General features: G+C 48.4%; 1 protein-coding gene across 2 annotated transcripts; it reads right to left on the bottom strand.

Annotated features, from left to right (window-relative positions):
- Nucleotides 1–19,214, bottom strand: GPRC5A (G protein-coupled receptor class C group 5 member A). Of its 2 annotated transcripts, none has more exons than XM_057319043.1 (4): nt 18,970–19,214; nt 3,595–4,523; nt 1,279–1,337; nt 1–973 (listed from the first exon to the last, which is right to left on the bottom strand). In XM_057319043.1, exons 1-4 carry the CDS (start codon nt 19,149–19,151, stop codon nt 881–883), a joined length of 1,263 nt encoding a protein of 420 aa, XP_057175026.1. In that variant the 5' UTR covers nt 19,152–19,214; the 3' UTR covers nt 1–880. The 2 variants fall into 2 exon arrangements, with proteins under 2 accessions (XP_057175026.1, XP_057175027.1); XM_057319044.1 differs by lacking the exon at nt 18,970–19,214 and adding an exon at nt 7,320–7,537.
- Between the last annotated feature and the right edge of the window lie 941 nt (nt 19,215–20,155).

The following is a 20,155-nucleotide window of genomic DNA, read 5'->3' as shown; positions in this document are numbered from 1 at the left end:
GACTTGCCACCACATCTTTATTGCGTCTCCAAGCGAGGAGCGTTGAATAACTTATTATACAAGGAAGACTCCCCATTTGTAGACAATGTCCACTTACAGAACACAGGTGGTGAGCACAGTGCAAAGCTATTTACAGAAGCTGAGGAGCAAGGGGATGACGGAATAATCAGTGCCAGGAATTTAGAGCAGGAACGGTGCATGAATTCTCCTGGCAAGCAGAAATCGGGCTTGTGCCTGCCCATGAGATACAGAAGAGGAAGTTCTGGTAAAGCCTACAGGGGAGCCTATGTCCAGGGATGGACACCAAGTTTGGGAATGGTGACCAGTGAATTGGTGCTAGGGACCCACAGGGGCCCCGTGTTAGCGCCATAGAGACGAGTACATTTGGGATGACCTTTAGCCTCTCCTACCCAGGCAAGATGGCAGGGTGCCAGTCAGTTGGCTTCCAGTGTAGATTTCGGCAGGGACAGGCCTGGGCTGTTTCTGCTCAGGTTTGCAGTTCTGCTCTGGGCCCAGCCATCCTCACAAAACCAGCCTTGAGTGAGAAGAGCGGGCTCCTGAAGCTCACTGAGCCCGGAAGCCATCAGATGACCAGAGTTTAGTCACTTGTGAAATGACTGGGCAGAGTAATGGGCACACCCTGGGTTGCCAGAGACTCCCTCCCACTTAAAAGAAGTATCCTAAGCCCGGGACAAAGGAAAACACTAGAGTGTTAGGCCCTGGAGTCTTTGTTAGCCCCTCAGCAACTCCAGAAGGGAAGGCAAGTTCTTCCCGAAAGGTTTTGTACAGTTTCCTTGGGCACCTCGGGATTTAGCCCACATCCCTCTGAACTCCCCACTGGTTGGCTGACTTGCTGTGTTTGTCCCACTCTTCAGAACGGCTAACTGCCATCTTTCCTTCCTTCATAGTCATTGTAAGGGCTAGTCCGAGTCTGGGCCCGTGGAATGGAGAAATCCTTCTGGCAGGTCCGATTCTGAAAAGGAAGCAGCCATATTGTTAAGCCCCTTCACTTCCTGGATATTTCAACAGAGCTCCGACCTGGGCAGGAAACTTAACTTTCTCCCCTTCTCCCATCCCTCCCCCTGAAGCCCCCTCCCTGTGCCCTGCTCTCCAGTCTCCCATGCTAACCCACGAGGCAGATCACAAGAAAGGAGACACATCGTCCTTCCCAGGTGGCCACTGAGGGGCCCTCAGAATGGCTACATCCTGTGTTCCTGGAGGACAAACATTCCTGGGGAGTTAATGCCAGTGACAAAAAAGGAGAAAGAAACCATTTACCTGTAGCTGAAAATGGGTGGAGTAAGGAGCATAGAGTGTATCACCTAGCTCTTCCAGACCTGAAACAGAGGGAGAAGAGGGGTTACGGCGTTGGGGCCCCACCTACTTCCTGCTCCAGCCTGTGCTCACCCGGATTCAGTCAACTATCAAAACATGTCCTGCCGTCTGTTTGTCTGTCTCCCCAATAGAACATGAGCTTCATGGAGGGGGAGACTGTCCCAGGCCCAGGGGCCAGGCACGAAGGAAGCACCATACTGGAGGAATAAATGAGTAACTACCAAGAGAGGATCACTAGGGAAGCGCCTTTCCAGAAAACGTCCCTGGCAGCACACCTCATCCCAGGTCCACTTCAAAAGCACATTTGAAACCAGCCTTTTCAGATATAGATCTGGCTAGAAGGTGTTACCTAGAGTGAATCTCACTGAGGATTTACCCACTTCCTTAACTGCCCACAAGGAAAAAAAAATGTTTTTTTCTTTTTACTTTCTTTGGGAGGGGGCAGAACTTATGAGCAATTGTTTTCTGTGTATTTTGGGAATTAGAGGGATTTAAATTCTGGAACAAAAGAGCAAATGCATACAATCATCATGAATACAATTAAAACAATCCATTTATTTCCCACCAAATGTACCTGTTCAGTTACTTCACACACTCCTCAGATACTTTCTTTATATAAGATACTGTGGAAAATCTACAGATTAGGGGTGCCTGGGTGGCTCAGTCAGTTACGTGTCTGCCTTCAGCTCAGGTCATGATCCCGGGGTCCTGGGATCGAGCCCCATGTCAGGCTCCCTGCTCAGTGGGGAGCCTGCTTCTCCCTCTCCTCCCCGCTCCTGCTCTCTCTTGCTATCTCTGTCTCTCTCTCTCTCAAATAAGCAAATAAAATCTTTAAAAAAATATATCTAAAGATTAACTAGAATGATTCCTGGCATGAGGCTGACACTTAAGAGCAAGAGATATATGACAGCTATGCAAATAGCTATGGGATGAGACACACTCTGATAAGAGCATTTCAAAGTTCTACAGCTTGCGGGCAGAGTGAATAATGAGAGACTAGGGAACTTGTGACTCTGGAAAAGGTCGAGGGCAGGGAGGAGGAGGACATGCCTGGAGCCTGGACACTCAGGCAGGGAAATGTAGTGACTTGGTTTGTTTGGATTGAGACCACGGCTTCCATGGTTGTTGGGTTCTGGCTGTGAAAAGCCTCCCAATGCAAACATGGTGGGTACTGGGGAGCCAGTGAGGTATGTGAGCAGGAAAATACGGCAGTCGGAGAAGTATTTTAGGGAGACGAAGGTGACAGTTGTCCATAAAATGGATGGAAAGAAGGATGAAATGGAGGAATTATAGTTAGGGAATGAAAACAGGGAGTCCAGGAGTATGGTGACAGAGTGAAGGCATGAGAATGGACGATGGTGCTAAAATATCCCCTCCAGCCATCCCTGCTTCCCTTCAGGCTTCCAAGTGCCCAGGAGAGGAACCACAGCTGCTGCGAGAAGCACGAGAAGCACGAGGAAGCTTTCACCTCCAGCTTCAAGGGCAGAGAAAATTATTAGCTGAAGCTATGAATCTCGCCTTGGAGGTCCCTCACTCCTGTCCCAAACCCATCCCCCTCCTTGATTAGGCCCAGAGATCAATGTAAGCCCCAGAGACCAATGACTAGATTCCCTGGGGCAAGGACAGTCTCTAGCTATCGGTTTAGCAGTGTGTGTGTGTGTGTGTGTGTGTGTGTGTGTGTGTGTGAACAACATAACACCTGGTTACTCACAACTTCAGGCAGGAGCAAAATCATTTGACTCTTTCATGTCAGACACAATCTCTTCCCTCCCATGGGCCCAGAGGCATGTGGCTCTTCAGGATAAATCAGAATCCCCAGTAACTTTATGGAGATCCCTGCTGGTTTATGATAAAAGGGCATTCTCCTTCCTCTGTGCTCTGTGACCATAGGGAGAAATCATGGTTTGGCTTTCTATATTCAAATCTATGAAGGCTCCACATTTCTGGGGAATACCTAGCTCTCTTTTATAAAGAACACAACCTCACCTACTTGTCTCTAGAGTTTTTCAGTCATTCCTTTGCTCCATCTTATTTTGACTCAGAGAAACCTACAGGGTATTGTGTAGAAAGTACTAGATTAAGACTCCAGAGGCCAGCTTCCAGTTCTATCAGAACTCTAATTAGCTGGATGATTTTGAGCCTTGGGGATCTTATCTATTCTGTCAGGGGTATGACCTGGATCTTCTTGAGTTCCTTACAGCTATAATCTCCTATGATTCTCCTTCCTCTTTCTACAAGGGATTCTCACGTGCTCTGTACCTTGGGTGATTTCTTCTTGAGAGTAGGCTCTGTTCTCCACACCATAGCTCTGCTTCATGAGTTGAGGTTTACAAAGTGTATCCTCCATGGGGTAATCCATGGGGTTCCGTTGCTTTGTGAGCAGCTGGAACTCAGGGGCAATGTAAGCCAAGAGGAAAACCCAGCCATTGGCAACCAAGGCTGAGCTGAGGATGGTATCATCCCACGTGGGGCCAAAGGGAGAAATCAGGAGCAGGGCGATCCATGCCACCCAGATGGCAATGGAGAGAAGCATGGTGAGGAAGATGTGCACCCCATGCCTCTTCCAGCCACTGAAGGATCCACAGAAGAGGAAGCAGGACATGTGGAAGGTCAGCACCATCAAGAAGAAGACATAGATGAGCAACATGACGAAGTCTTCATTGCGCCGAGAGGCAGACAGCTTAGAGAAGATGTCGACGCTGGTCCTGTTCATGGTAAGGATGAGGTACTCAGCAGCAATGATGTCCTGCACCAGGCTGAGGCCCACGGCCAGGCTCAGCATCACCAGCAAGGACAGGGGCTTCCTCCCGTGCACCAGCTTCGTCAGGTTGAAAACATGAGCCAGGAGGCAGGAGAAGCAGAGGGAGAAAAGGACGCCAAAGAGGAAGAAGCGGGTGGGCCCTGTGCTGCCATCAAGTTTAATGATGAAGGCGAAGGTAAGGCCAAAGATCCCCAGAACACCCAGGAGGAAGAGGAACTGGGTCGGGAGCACTTTTCGCTTGTTGGAGTCTTGCACCTTGCAGATGAGGATCAGGAGAGCAAACATGAAGCCCACCGAGGTCACAGCTCCAGCTGCGGCCACTGCTTCTAGGACAATGCCCCAAATTTCAGTGGTATCACACAGTCTGTAGTACCTGGCGTCCAGGCTTGAGCGGCAACCACTAGGGTGTGTTGTGGCCATTCTGGTCCTGCGTCAAAGCAAAGTGGGGGAGAAGGAGAGGTGAGTCTCCTAACAAACTCAGGCACAGGGACCCAGAAAGATGAGGGAAAACTTGTGTGTGTTGGGCCAGGGTATTGCCCCTGAACTTGCTACATTAGATAAAGCTATTAACTTTTCTCCACCGCTTGTGGCAAATTCTAAAGACTGATGAAGGAAAAACCAAATCTCCCCACAATTAAGCTCCACTAATGTGTACCCTGATGCCAGAAAACTCAGTGCTCTGTTGAGGGCTTCTGGGGTCTCATTTCAAAAAATAACTTGCCAGGTTTCTGATATTTTGGGCTAGTATTTTGCAAATTCATGAACACGGAAATCTCTAAGCTTAAACTTTAATCATCAGTCTCGAGGTTTTTTCCACCTTTGCCTCAGTTTCAGACATTTGTAAGCATCCCATTCTTTCTTAGATTTTATTTTTATTTTTAAAATCTTTTTACTTTTATTTTATTTATTTATTTATTTTTTTAAGATTTTATTTATTTGACAGAGAGAGAGACAGCCAGCAAGAGAGGGAACACAAGCAGGGGGAGTGGGAGAGGAAGAAGCAGGCTCCCAGCGGAGGAGCCCGATGCGGGGCTTGACCCCAGAACGCCAGGATCACGCCCTGAGCTGAAGGCAGACACCCAACGATTGAGCCACCCAGGCGCCCCTATTTTTAAAATCTTTTTAAAAGATTTTATTTATTTATTGGAGAGAGAGCATGCATGCATACACATGCATGGGGTGGGGAGGGGCAGAGGGAGAAGCAGACTCCTCACTGAGCAGGGAGGCCAATGTGGGGCTCGATCCTAGGACCCCGGGATCATGACCTGAGCTGAAGGCAGACATTTAACCAACTGACCCACCCGGGCGCCCCTGTAAGAATCCTATTCTTTCATGGATAAGAGGAGTTATCTGAAGTCTAGATTTCTCTATGGAAGGCCAAACATCTACTTCACCACCACTGGCACCTCTTCTTCAGCTCTGCAGTCACATGTTAGGTTTTTTTCCCTCCTTAAGGTTTGTAAAGATGGCTCTAGCCTTATTCTAAAAAGTGATGGAAAGAGTCTTCTCTGTCATAACAACTTCTTTACTATCTGTAAGGAGGGAAGTCCTGGAAGATGCACCAAAAAACAGTGGATAATCCAATGAAAGATATTACCAATAGCTAATGCTCATTTTTACTCTGGATCAGAAACTCTTCCAATCACCTTTCATATATATTAGTTTAATTTCATAGCAACTCTAGGAAGTGAAAAATATTAGCCCTATATCACAGATGTAAAAACTGAGGCAGAAACAAGTCAAGTTACTTGCCGAACATCATACAGTGAAGAAATGGCGGAAGCAGAATTTGAACTTGAGTTATCTGGCTCTAAGACCCATGCTCTTAACTACAACAGGTGTCACCTCTCGAATGAGTTCTAGTTGGCCTTAAATGCAATCTGAGATATTCTCATTCTCTCTGTCTCCTTCTCTTACGTCTTCCCCTTTTCCTCCCTCATCAGATGCCCCATAAACCAGCTCTATTTATGGTCTTGATTCCACTTAGTTCAGTCCCACACAGGCTAGGAGCTCCCAGGTGATAGATGATCCACAAAGCAGGTAATCTGCTCACCCACTCAAGGACAATCAGAATTGACTGGCTGGGGGCCCCTGGGTCCTCGGTTGATTAAGTGTGGACTCTTGATTTTGGCTCAGGTGGTAATCTCAGGGGTCCTGAGATCGAGCACCATGTTGGGCTTTACACTCAACTTGGAATCTGCTTGTTCCTCTCCCTCCTACTCAGCGCCCCCCACCTCCCAGTCCAGCTGGCAAGTGTGCATGCCCCTTCTCTCTCTCACTGTCTGTCTCTCAAATATATAAGTAAATAAAATCTTTAAAAAAAGAATAATTGACTGGCTATACCTCCCATGTATCTCTCCTTGATCTCCCAGATCTGCTTCCTTCTCTGCTCCCGCAACCTCCATGTCAATTTTAAACCCAGCTGATGTCCCAAACCTCATAAAATCTGATTCCTAAGAATTCAGGGCACGGTGGGAAGATAAATTGGGAAATCGGAAGAGAAAAGGAGTTTGTATATTTCCTTGAAATACACAGTTCTCAAAGTCCAAAGTCAATGTCCGGTAAGGCACTGAAATTCAGAAGTGCTAAGGTTTTAACAGTTTGTCAACAAACTGTGATTTTTTTTTTCTGGATTATCAGGCTGTTTATCAGTTTCTATGACACCATTCCTTTTGTTTTGTTAAATGCTATTTGTGTGTGAATTTTTGGGGGGAAGGGAGTGGCTTTAGATTTTCTTTTCCCGATAGGATTAATCACTCAACAGTGAAAAGTTCTGAACTGACTAAAAGGGAAATACGGTCAGGGCAGGGAGTAGGGGACACAGTTATTGGAGGGGAAGGCTCACTGAGAACCCTTCCACAGAAAACCACCAGTGAAAGATCCTGGCCTCCTCTAAGGCCAAATAGGCACAGACTGTGCAGAAAGGAATTGGAAAGAAGGGGAACCGCTGGGATCGGGAAGCGGTACGAAAGGGTACGAAACATTTGCTGCATCCTGCCTCTTTCCTTATACCAGAAAAAACAGCTCAGAATGTCTTTACCACATGTCCAGACGTGCTTATGGACAAGATTTCTCCAGCCCTTCACAGCTCTGTGGGACGCCGTGATCAAGCCAAGGGAAAAAGAACACCAGTTTCTCCTTCTTCCATCTTAGGTCTTCAAGACCCAACCACAAGTTAGGGACACAGCAGAATGGGATACAGAACAAGCCATTGCTCACTAACCGTCCAGGCCAAATGAGGAGCTTCTTCAATGCAGACAGAATTCAAACATCTGCTTCCCTTAAAGATTCAAAATCTGGGGGAGCCTGGGTGACACAGTCGGTTAAGCATCTGACTCTTGGTTTCAGCTCAGGTCATGATCTCAGGGTCCTGGGATGCAGCCCCCTCGTCTGTTGGTTGGGCTCCGCACTCAGTGTGGAGTCTGCTTGAAAGATTCTCTCCCTCTGCCCCGCCCCCACCTCTCTCAAGTAAATAAATAAATCCTAAAAAAAAAAAAGATACAAAATCTGCATTTCAGTTAGATAAGGTAGTCATCGCCCTAGCATTGTTTTATTTTTATGGCAATTAGGGAAAAAATTATATATATATCTATGCGCAATATAAAACACATATACATGAATATTATGCAGATGTTGGAATATGACAGGCGTGGCGTGCTAGAATAAAATAACTTAAGGAATATAAATAGCAAAGAATTTGTCGCTTCAATCTATCTTCCTCACTTTTCCATGAAATTTGGCTCGCCAAGCGTAACTTTGTATCGTCCAAGTCATTCCCGCAACCGGTGTCTCCAGAGCCCCACTATGTGCCCATCACTAGTGTAGAGAGTCGGTGGTAAAGGGGAAAACAGACAAGCGCCCTAGCGTAACAGAAGGGACAGACAGACAGAATCTGCCACTATGGCCACAGGCTGCCCACGGCCTTCGTCTCCAGGGGTCTGTCCCCTGCTCTACCGCACGTCACCCCTACCGCGGGCAGAGCACAGAGCAAAGAAAGGTCACCTTCTACCTCTTCAGGGCGGCGCAGAATGAGGAACGGGAGGAAGAGGACAGGCATCCGCTGAAACCCGAGTCCCCAAAGTCTGATTTGCCTTGCCTATGAACACCCTACTGTGGTGGTGGTAGGGTGAAGAGAGGTGCAGGGGGGACTCACTGTGAGCTGTGAGCGCTGGGAGTATGGGAGACGAAGAAGCCCCCAGCTCCCCCCCATGCAAGCACAGTGTGCCCCAGGGAAGGGAGGGACCCAGGCTGGGCGCATTTCCTTCCCTTCCTCCCTGCTCCCCTTCACCTCTCCACCTCACCCCCTCTCAGATCTGTCATAAGGGCGGTGTCCAGTTGCAAAGGTATTTCCCTCTCCCAGTCCCGCCCTGCCCACGGCTCCCTCCCCACCCACCAAGGTAGCACTGTCCCTTGACAAGCAGTCATCAGCATCACCACCTCACCAGGCAATGAGGAAGGACTGTGGGCCTGAGGACTTGAAGTCTGGACAGAGACAGATGAGGTGTTCCCCTGAAGGATGGTTGTGGTGCTGGCCAGAGGAACAGTGAAGCAGAACCTCTTGCCCCCAACTTGAACCCCTGGGCCGCTCCCTTCTGGTGGCAGCTGTGCAGGACGGGGTTGTGTCCCGGGCCTCCTGGCATCCGCAGACCAGGGTCCGATGAGAGCAATGGGCCACGGGTGTGGAGAGAGAAGAAAACCGATTTCCCTCAATTTCACCTCCACCGCCCACCCTAATCATACACGGAGATGGGGAAACAATCCCCGAAGTGCCTTAGGACACTGTTTTTAGGGGGGCCTGGGTGGCTCAGTCAGTTGGGCGTTGGCTCCAGTCATCATCTCGGGGTCCTGGGATCAAGCCCCGCGTGGGCTCCCTGCTCAGTGGGGGAGTCTGCTTCTCCCTCTGCCCCTCCCCTCCACTCCTGCTTGCTCTCGCTCTCTCTCTCCCTCTTAAATAAATTAAAATATTCTTTTAAAAAACCCACTGTTTTTAAAGAAATGTTGACATTTTCAAGCATCCTCGGAAAGCCCATGGGCTCATGGCTTGGTTTCAGAAATTACCAATGTACGGCCAATTCTGCTTCATCACCATCCCCACCCCACTTGCTAGATTATTTTTAAGCAAACCCCAGACACCATATCACTTTATGCACAAACACCTCAGTGTGTATCTCTAAAAGATAAAACTCCTTTTTAACTTAACTGCACTTCAGAAGTCAACAATAACCCTGTAATATCAAATATCCAGTTAGGGTTCATATTTCCCAGTTCTTTCACAAACGTCTTTCTAAAATTTTTCTTAGTAAATAAGTTTTTATCTGAGTGACTAATTTTTTGGGAATTATCCTTACTTCACCTCTGGTAGCCCTCCTCCACCTCTGCCCCCAGCATGACAGGCGTTGTGCAATGGGTCTAAAATGTTCTAAGCACTTTGAATTTGGTCAGAGGAAAATAACACTCACCGGGCTTATTAACAGGCAGCTCCGTACAGAGAAGGCCCTGTGTTGCCCAGGGAGTGGCCCAGATGGGGAAAAGAGACAGGGAAGGTGGCTAGGGGAAAGGACAGGGTTCTGAGAAGCTTAAAAGGGCTTCTAGAAAGCGAGGTTTGAGGGGAAAAGGGAAACAATCGGCATGTGGGAATATGAACTGCCAGGAGCTACAGAAACAGCCTTGGAGAAGGATGTAAGGGCTGGAGCAAGAATGAGAAAATGGAATGCGACCCGGGGTTCTTTGGCCATCATTTGTAAGTAAAGTCAAGGGCAGAGAGACTTAGGGTCCAGCCAAGAAAGAACTAGCTCCTACAAAGACCGAAGGGGGGCTGGAAGAAGCAATTTGCTCTTGGACTGCTCTGAATGGGGACAGAAAGTCTCAACACTCCCTCACTCACTCTTGGCAAAGATCAGGCATGCTTCTATGGCCCTGCCCTCCTAACCGTCACAAGTCCCTTACGCTGGAGCTCATGTCATCCTCATCCTTGTCCTCCACCTGCAGCAACCGAGGCACAAGTCAGCTGACTCAGCCACGACATACAGCTAGGAAATGGCAGGGCCAGGGTTCAAACCAGAATTCTAACCCCAAAGTTACACTATAGAGCTCTTTGTCTGGTAAGAGGAACCCGCCCTCAGAAATGGGGGTGACTACATCGGCTCTCAGGCGTTGCATGAGGCTTTGAGCAGGGGCGAAATCCACTGAGGCACAAAGTCGACCCTTGTGAGTCACTCCAGCTGTTTCAATTATGCATAGCCTCCGATTCAAAATGACTGTCCCCCAGACCGGCTGGCTGCAGGAGGCAGGGCAGGAAAGGAGGTCTTGTGAGAGAAGATGAGAGCAGGCCAGGAGGCATCATAGGGGTCTCCCCATTTGTGAACCCGGGGCACAGACACTAAAAGCCAACTTGAGATCCACCTCTGAGTTGGGAAATGGCCCGAGAAATCCCTATCCTGCATTACCAGACCCAACACGCAGGTCCTATGGATTCCACCTCTTCCATATCTCTTGAAGAGTCCACTTCTCCCAGCCCTAAGGCCGTCCATCTCACCTGACCATTCAGAAGATCCACCCCTCTCTCTGGGCTAGTCCTCTCGGAGCCACTCTTTGCAGCCGGGGAGAAGAGCCATAATCCTGCCCAAAGGCGTAAGGCTCTATGCCCTGCTATGCCTATTGCTAAATCTGTGTCTTCCTCTGGATTCAAAGGCTCTGAGAAGGCAGGGACGGAGTTGATGAATATTTCTCCCCAGTCTCTGGACTAGCACCTGACACGTGGTAGAAGCCTAATGGATGAGTATGGGTGGGCACAGGAGTGGAGTCTGGTGGGAGAGGAGGGGCTGTTCATGAGATGGGGTGGGGTGGGGCGTAGCTGGTTTCCTCACTAGCTCCCTGTTTGCTCTCCTGAGTTCTAACCTCCCTTTCTCCCATCCTCCTCCCGTGAGCTGTCTAGAACACACTTTGGGTCCGAGGCTAGGGGCTCTGGGCCATGTCTGGAGCCATGCTCCAGGAGTCTCCCAGGGGAACATGAATCCTGAGATTTCCCAGTAAGCAGAGACGGATTTACTAGAAGCCAGTCCTCCGTTCCCACCCAACTCCCTGATGACTAAACCCTGCGCTTTGGAGGAACATGGTACAGTTTTAGTGTGTGTAGCCTCTGACCCGGGACGCGAGGAAAGGACTTTTCATTAGTCATAAGGGTGAGACCCCTTCACTTATTACAGCTGCTAACTAAGCTGATAACCACCCACTGTCCAGTAACCCAACGACGTCTACAACCGAGGCCTTGAAGACACCTGGCACTGTCCTAAACCCTTCTGGAATGAGTCAGGGCATGAAAAGAAAAGTTATAAAGAAAAAGGAGATGTAAAAGTAAAAAAAAAAAAGGAAGACGCACAAGAGGAGGAGGAGACAGGGGAGGAAGAAAGGCAGGGAGGGGAAGAAGGGGGAGGCAGGAGGCACTTTCCGGGCTCAAGTCCAAGCCCCGTCTTTACCCCACCCCTTTGGAAAGAAGGGGTGTCAACTGCGTCAGGTGTGGACACTATCTCCTGGAACCTCCCTCCTCTCCCCTGTAAAATGAGGGTGCGGTGCTGAACTAGATGGTGCGAGCGGAGTCCAGCCTCACAGTTCATCAGTCTAGAAAGCTCCTTTTAGACAACTGCCAAATCTTTCTCCCTCCCCCTCATTCTTCTTCTTGCCCCACCTCCCGTCATTAAAAGAACATGTCCTGCCAACTCCTAACCAAACCCTAAAACAGGGCTAGAGGTGACTCAGGGTCTGAGTGCAGGCCAAGGAGAGGGCCACCAGGTGAAGCCACACCAGCAAGACGAAGACACCGGGTAGTGGAGCGAAGCTGACCCTAGACCTAGACTCGCTCTTCACAGACATAGGGCACTGACTGCTGTGCACGCCAAATGCCGGCACTGAGGAGTCCTCCAGCTTCGCCGAGACTCCTCTCTTCTCCCCAGGGGGGTGGGATGCTGAAGCCCCGACCTGGAAGATTGCCCAAGCCGGCTAGACTTGCTGCGCCCTCGCCCGGCCCCACCCTTCCCGGCCCCGCCCCGCCCTCCCTGGCCCCGCCCCGGCCGGCCCCGCCCCGCCCCAGAGTATCTGAGCGTGTATAACCTGGGGCCCCGACCTTTGCCAAAGCACTTATCTTCCTCCTATGAGACATATCTCATTCTGTCATCTGAAAACGAAGAGGACAATACCTACCTGTTAGCACCTCCTGGGGAATAATACCAAATAACTTGCGGTTGTTGAAGCTGAGTCTTCACATACCCCAGCCAGGCAAATGTATGATTTTCTAGCATTTTCGTTTTCTCCCTCCTCTTGAATCGCCCCATTCAATATATTGTAATAGTCCCAATGTAATTACGAGTAAAAATAGTGAGGGCTAGTGTCACATACTGAGCTCCCCGGAGCCAGGCACGATGCTGACTGCTCACGTGTTTATAGGTATTCTCTCATTTACATGTCTTTACATCTGTTATCTATCTCATTTACTATTCCTACAACCCATTTTACAGGTGAGAAGACTGACTCTTAACAGTTACAGGTCCAGGGGCACCTCGGTGGCGCAGTGGGTTGAAAACTCTTCGTTTTGGCTCGGGTTGTGACCTCAGGGTCGTGGGATGGAGCCCGGCAATGATCTCGGGGTGGTGGGATCGAGCCCCAACCCCATCTCGGGCTCCGAGTCTGCTTAAGACTCTCTCTCTCTCCCCCTCTCCCTCTGCCCCTCCCTCCCACTCACGTGCTCGAATAAATAAATAAGAAGTTACCTGTCCAGTGTCACGAGGCTGCGAAGACTAACCCCTTACAAGTGGTCTTAATCGTAATGTAATTTTTCATTTCATCTCGAAATCACTCTTAGGAACTTTGAAGTTTTTCTCTCTGCCTCCAGCTCTCTCCACTTAAACCGGCTCTGAGAAGTCTCCACAGGGAGCCATCCTACACTCAATCGACAAACATTTAAGTGCCTACTTTGCGTCAGGCACTGTGTTACGTGTCGGAGTCACACGGATCAAAAGTGCGGCAGCCACCCCTGGGAGGACCAATAGGGTCCCACTGACATACAAATAAGGGGGCACAGGGTGTCCAGGGAATGCTGAGGACACATGGAAAACAGTGAGTCATTCCACCTAACGGGTCTTTTTTTTCAATGCTATAAAGACCAAGGAGGTGAGGCATGAAAGATGTGTGGCCAATAGTGGGAGAGTTTTAGGAAGACAGAAGAGACAGGGCTTGGGGAGTGCAGGAGTCCAGGGTAATTCTCAGATTTCTGCCTTAGGCAACTGAATGGAACTTAGAAATACAGGCTGTTGCGGACCAATGCCAAACGGAGCTGAGCTGAATCGGAGATGAATATGGGCCATGCAATTGGCCGCATCCAGAAATGACGAGCTCGATGTCCTCCTGAGAGTTGACTCTGGGCTACACACTGTTTCATTTAAATGAATTTCCACAACCACCCTATTTTTTGCACTTGAGGCACAGAGAAATTAAATAACTTGCCCGAGATCTCATGGCGCTTAGAAGCCAGGCTCTAGGACCCCAGGTTGTGCTGACGTCCTCTGCGCTTGGACATGTGAGTCTGAGACTCCAGAGAGGCTTGGACCTTATGCACAGGGTGGGCCTAGAGGAGTTATCTGAAGCCTTGAGAGGAGAACCAGATCACACAGGGAGCAAGTACAGTGAGAAGGGGGCCAAGGGCAGGACCATGGGAACATCATCTCATCAATGCAGGAGTCAGCAACAGGTGTTTAAAAAATGATCAGGGGTTGCTAATAATAATACTACTAATAATAATAACCCCAAGTAGTTTCCCAGAAGCCAAGGAGCAGTTAAAAAAAAATAAAAGAGCAGTCGATAGAGTTAAGTGCTGTAAGGAAGGGGAACAAAGAAGGGAAGGGACCTTTGGATTAACACATTAGCTCCCTTTTATCTGTTAGAACAGATTCAGTCCCAACTTGAGCCCCATGGCTTTTCTCCAATCAGTCCTCCCACCCCTCTCCTCCTGCCTTCCTAACTCCCGCTCTCCGCCTCCACACAGGCAAGCCAATCTTCCAAGAGTATTTCTATCCAGAAGGGAATTGGGGCTCATCGAAGGGCTTGTGATGAAGTCCTGCTCTTTGCTTGTTGTTCTCTCAGCCAGAAAGACCGTCCCCCTGCTAGACACAATCCATTTACCACGTTGCTTCGAAACGTAGCCCACAACTTACCTCTATCTTGAGGTGTTTAAAAATTATTAGTCTCATCGCGTTCTAGATTTGTGGATCTCTTCATTATTTCTTAGCGCTCACGTTTTCCCACATGTATGTTTTATATTATATATGATTATCAGTGCCGACTCAACCATCAGATAACAAGCTTCTAAGGTAACGGAGCAAATTTTCTAGTTGTTGGTATCCTCCTGAACACACGCTCTGCTCCGCACAGTGGTTGCCGAGCAAATGTTTTGGGCTAAGACTGACCACTGAATATTTACTCCAAGCAAGTTATTTATTATCAAGTGTGAGTAATGGGGCGGAAGAATTTTTGAAGATGAATATCCTCATATCCCTTTCTAGGCTGACTTCTAAGACAGGGGTGGAGTCCCACAGGAATTTCTCTGCCCTTGGTGAAGGACTAGTTATACATGGAAAGTGTCTACAGGGAAATCGCCAGGATCCCCTGTTCCGAGTAGTCATCCTAATTCTGATGACGGAAGAGTGATTATGGCAACGGCTTATGAATAACATCTGAATAACATCACTGAATTGAGTGGCTTTGTAGTAACTGGGAGAGAAAAATTACCAAACCTCCTCAGGCAGATCTAAACAAGTATAACTGCAGTGTTATCCCGGTCTCTTCACTTTCCGGTAGTTCCCTGGGATCCTTACATACCATCTTCCTCCATTTGAAACAAGCATGTGACATTTAGATTATTGTAAAATAAATTGCTGGAATATAAAATAAAATACTGAAAATCTTTTTAAAAAAAACAAAAGAAAATAAGATTTTGAGTGAAACTTCCATCTCTTTTAGGCCCAGGATTTTAAGAAATTAAAATTTCCAGAAAACAGGTGGATAAAATCCTCTACTGGTATACCAGTTCATAACTCTAAAAGATACCTTCTTTTAAATACTTTTTAAAGATTTTACTTATTTATCTGAGAGAGAGCACGAGCGGGATGAGGAGCGGAGGGGGAAGCAGACTCCCTGCCAAGCAGGGACCCTAAGGTGGGCCTTGATCCCAGGACTCCAGACTCATGACCTGAGCCCAAGGCAGATGCTTAACTGACTGAGCCGCACAGGCCCTCCTTAAAGGGAACACATTCATGTTCAATCCAACAAGTCCCAAGCTAAACTTATCATCTCTCCTTACAAGCCTGTGTTTTAAGCCCTGAGAATGGCACAAGCTACCACTAGTAGATACAGACGCCTAATGTGGGAAAGGATGGAGAGAGCAGATCATGTGGCCAAAAATTATTTGGTAATAGCAAGCAACAATTATTACAATAAATGTAAAATGGTAACTTTTTCATTTTGAAAAAATACTAAATTAAATTATAATATACTTATATGAACATCACCTAAAACAGCAAGATTCAGAAACGGTTCAAAGTTGGAGTGCCTGGGTGGCTCAGTTGGTTAAGTGTTCGACTCTTGACTTCCACTCAGGTCAAGATCTTAGGGTTGTGAGATCAGCCCCATGTCAGGTTCCGCCCAGGGTGTGGAGCCTACTTAAGATTCTCTTTCCCCCTCTCCCTATGTCCCTACCCCCCTCTCTAAGAACAAACAAAACAAAAAACAAAAAAAAACATTGAAAGCAAAAGGAAAAATTTAAATAAATGCAAAAATAAGTAAGAATAACTGTTTTATTTATCAGGTGTTATGTATCAGGTACAAAATTAAATAGTTTGTTGAAAGTAAGGAATGAAGTAAGAGTTGAGGTATTAATATCACACAAAGTTTAATTAAAGCAAAAAGATATTATATAGACCAAAAAGTTTGCTTTATAATAATTAGGGATACTCCACGGTTAAGATACAACTATTATAAACTTTAATGCACTGAATAACATAGCACCAAAACACATAAAACAAAAACTACCAGAAATACAAAGAGAACCCAAAAGAAATGCTATCTTTATAGGAGACTTTAATACTTCTAGGAGACTTTAATATTCTTTATCAGTCCTCAGCAGATGAAAAAGACAAAGGAATAATAATATGGTAAATTTTTGTAAATGTTCTATGAATACCTTAATTGAAATACTCTATAATTCATATGTTCTCTATGTTCATATCCGTTGTTTATATGTTCATATCTCCGTTGTTAATCATATAATTCAGAATCTCTATATCTGTGATCAGCAAACATTTTCTGTAGAGGGCCAACTAATAAGTAGGGTAGGCTGTGCAGACCATATGTTTGTAGCTGAAAGCAGCCATAGATAACCCATAGACAAATGCATGGCTGTGATCCAACAAAACTATTTACAAAAAGAGGTTGTGAGATGTGTTTGGCCATGGACCTAGTTTATCAACCCCTGCTCTATACGATTGCTTCTGTTGAAGTGGTTATGGAACATTTACAAAAATAGTATGTTTTAGATCACCAAAAAAAAAAAAAAATCTGAAATCCTAAAATAAGAAATATGCAGACTACATATTCTGGCCACAAGGCAATAAATATAGAAATAAAAATAGAAACAAACACACCAAACTACTCAGAAAATCTGAGACCCCCTCAAGTGAAAATACTATTCAATTCACTGTTTTTTAAGGTCCTAATATACCAACATATCATTTCCTGACCATTTTCTCAGTTCAATCTGGATTTTTTAAACAGAAGCGGATCTGAAGACCAACTTCCAAAATAAGCAGAATGAAATCAGTCAAAATCCATTTTCAATTTTCACTAAGGAGTGGAATACAAAGAAGCAGACGCCAGAGAGGACTCCCAAAGGGACACGTGCAGACACAGAAGGGCTAGAATCTCAGCCCTGGGAAGGAGCTGGGGGCCTTCCCAAGACCCCTTAGGAGGAACTCAAGGCCCAGGCCCCAGCTGTCTCATAGCTACATGGTGTGGCGGAGCCTGGATGAGAACTCAGTCTTCCTGACTCAAGACTTCCCAGGGATGTTCTACTCCTTTCTATCTACCCTCGGAGCCCACATCTCACCATATGCCTTTCTGTTTCTTCCTATCTATCATTCCTTCCCTCTTCTAGTAATAGCTGATTCTTCCCTCTCCTAGTAATAGCCAGCACACAGACCTGGAGGGTGGACTTCTGACCCCCATTCTCACCCCTCCCATGGGCCCCAGCCCATTGCATCTAAAGTGGTTCAGGTATTCCCCTTCAGGAATGAGCCCAAAGTGGTGGCTGATTCATCTGAACCCTTCAACAGGTGTGGCCTCTGAGAAGAAATCAGTCCAGAAAGAAGTCAGGAACCAAAAAATCCTTCAGAACTCCTTGATTCTGAGCAGGCTTGGACAGCCTTGAGGCCATACCTGGGTCCTATCTAGCTGTTGCCAGAAGGTGGGCTGATATTGGGTAATCAGCTTCCATCTGCCCCAAGGTTCCTGAGCAACTCAAAGGACCGCCAGGGAGGGAATGCTGTAGAGCCAACAGCCCGACACATCAAGAGAAGCGGCGGCTTCTACAATCTTCTACAATCTACTTCCCAAAATTCTGAAGAATACGCTTGTTGTGGAAGGACAAAATAAATCAAAACTTTTCAGTACTGAGTGAAGTAGCAATTGTCACCATCTCCCTCCTCCTACCTCCTCCTACCTCCCCCACCCCCAATCCCCAACCCTCTCCACTCCCAATCCCTTCATCTAAAACCTTCCTCTGTCTTTTTTCTTCCCCTAGTATGATCCCAAAACCGCTCACGTGCCCAGCCAGGATTCCACCTGCTAAAATCTGTACAACGTGTTCCAGCACACACTATTATCCTGGCTATCTTTTTGCTCTCTGCCTCTATCGTAGCCCGGGAAGCTCAGGGGGGATAAAACTGAGTTGAGTTAAACTAGGGAAATTCCTTTCTTGGGACTTTTATTCCCTCACAGCCAGCTGTAGTCCATTACCAGGGACTTCTCGTTTCTTGCATCCCACCCCACCCAGCGCCGCACTTCCCCCACCCGCAGGATTTAAATCTGGAGGCCGAGCGCGCCCCGAGCGGTGTGCGCCCCACTTACCCTTAAACCCTAGCTTTGGCGCGTGAACTTGAGCTGCTCGCTTCCCGCGCGTCGGAGGCGACACGGGAGCCCCTCGGTGCTGGGGCAGCCAGCAGGCGCTCTCCCGCCCTCGCGGCGCCGAGCGGTTATAAAGGCGGCTGTCGCCGGAGGGAGGGAGCAAGCGAGGGGGTGAGCAGAGGGACAAGGGGCGGGAGAGGGTCAGGGGAGAGGACACGCCTATTCTAGTTCCGCGGCGCTGCATGCTGTTATGAAAATACAGTTCCCGTGCCAGGGAATGAACCAAAAGCCGCCTGACGTCAGCGGCACAGTCACCCTTGAAATGGGGGGTGGGGGGAACAGGGGGAACCACCCGCGCCCCACCTAGCGCATCCGACTGCTGCGGGACGCGCGCACCGGCCGGTCCCAAGGACCGGAGGAAAGGCGACAGGGGACAGCTCCTTACCGTGCCGCAGGCTGTCACGTGCGGGGCGGGGGTTGCGGGGAGCGACACCCGCCCTCCCCGCCCGGCACGCCCCTCCGCCAAGGGCAAGGGCTCTCCAGGTTGTAGCGGGGGGCTAATCCTGGGTCCCACCGCCCCGGCGCGCGCGCGCGCGCGTGTGTGTAGGAAGGAGAGCCGACCTCCAGGTGGCCCTTCCTCCCCCGCCGCCGGCGCCCCCGGATTTTGTCACCCTTCCACTTAGCTGAGCCTTTCTATCACTCTCACCCACCCGGGGCAGGGCGGAAAGCCAGGCGCGGGGAAGGAGGTGAGCACATTCTCGGGCTTCCTAGCCAAAGCCAGGTGGAAACCAAGGAAAATTCCTCGGGGGTCCAGAGTCAGCTCCGCCAGTCCACTTGTTGGAACTGTCCTCAGATGAGCACCGTTCGTGCTGTCCCACGGCAGAGACATCATTATCGCTGTACTTTCCTAAGTGCTTCTCTGAAAGCCCCGACAATGCGGGTCGATGAGAATGGGGACGCCAGATGAAATCATGAAGAAAAGGAATTTGCCTTCGGTGTCTGCTTCCCCCTCCCTCGCTGCCCACTCCTCTTCCATTTATCAAGCCAATCCCAGTGAAACTTGTCTTTGTTGACTTGTCAAACAATCCTTGAGCGGCTGCCCCTCAGCGTCTGGGCTCCGGCAAGGCTCCACCCCAACTGCCTTGGGGGAGGGGGGTTCTCTGCTTTTAAGGTGCCGATTGGCACACCCGCTAAACTAATCTGTGTTACTGTGCCTGTGAATTCATAGGGGAAGGCGACGGCTCCCCAGCGTTGTCCCCCCACCGAAGTTTCCAGAGTCTATTGGACTTTTAAAATGTGATTTTGTTCGGTTTTCATTTCACTCCCAAGAAACCACAGCCAATGTCCTGAATCTTGGAACATTTCCTTGAGGGCTGCAGCCCAGGGTTCTGCTGCAGTCCCCAGGCTCCTAGAGGGTGTGTGTGTGTGTGTGTGTGTGTGTGTGTGTGTGTGTGTGTGTGTGGTAGGGGCAACTGAGAGGTTGGTGGAAGTAACAGTGCTTTTTAGTGTGTGCCGTCTGCTAAGTGAGGTCTTCTTTCTGGCCCTCAGTTTTCTTGTGGTCAAGGAGGAAGTTGGAAGAGACCAGCCTTGTCCAACAGATCTACCATTCAAGCCACAAATGCCAGCCACATAGGTAATGTTAAATTTTCTAGCAGCCGCTGTGCAGAGAGCGCCTCCTCCGGGGAAACGGGGCATGGCCCGAAGGCCTTTCCTGGGGAACTGGGCGCTAAACCATTCCTAGACCTGCTTCTGGGTCAGGGTTTTGTAGATAGCAGAGCAGTTCCCCCCACCGCCCCAGCCCTCCCACAAGGGTTTGTTAAACCCTTTGTTAAACCCACAAGGGTTTGTTATAATAATAATAATAATAATAATAATAATAATAATTAATACATTTTA

This window comes from Ursus arctos, unplaced genomic scaffold (assembly GCF_023065955.2).
Source record: "Ursus arctos isolate Adak ecotype North America unplaced genomic scaffold, UrsArc2.0 scaffold_26, whole genome shotgun sequence".
NCBI lineage: Eukaryota > Metazoa > Chordata > Mammalia > Carnivora > Ursidae > Ursus > Ursus arctos.
This window is presented reverse-complemented; position numbering and strand designations above follow the sequence as displayed.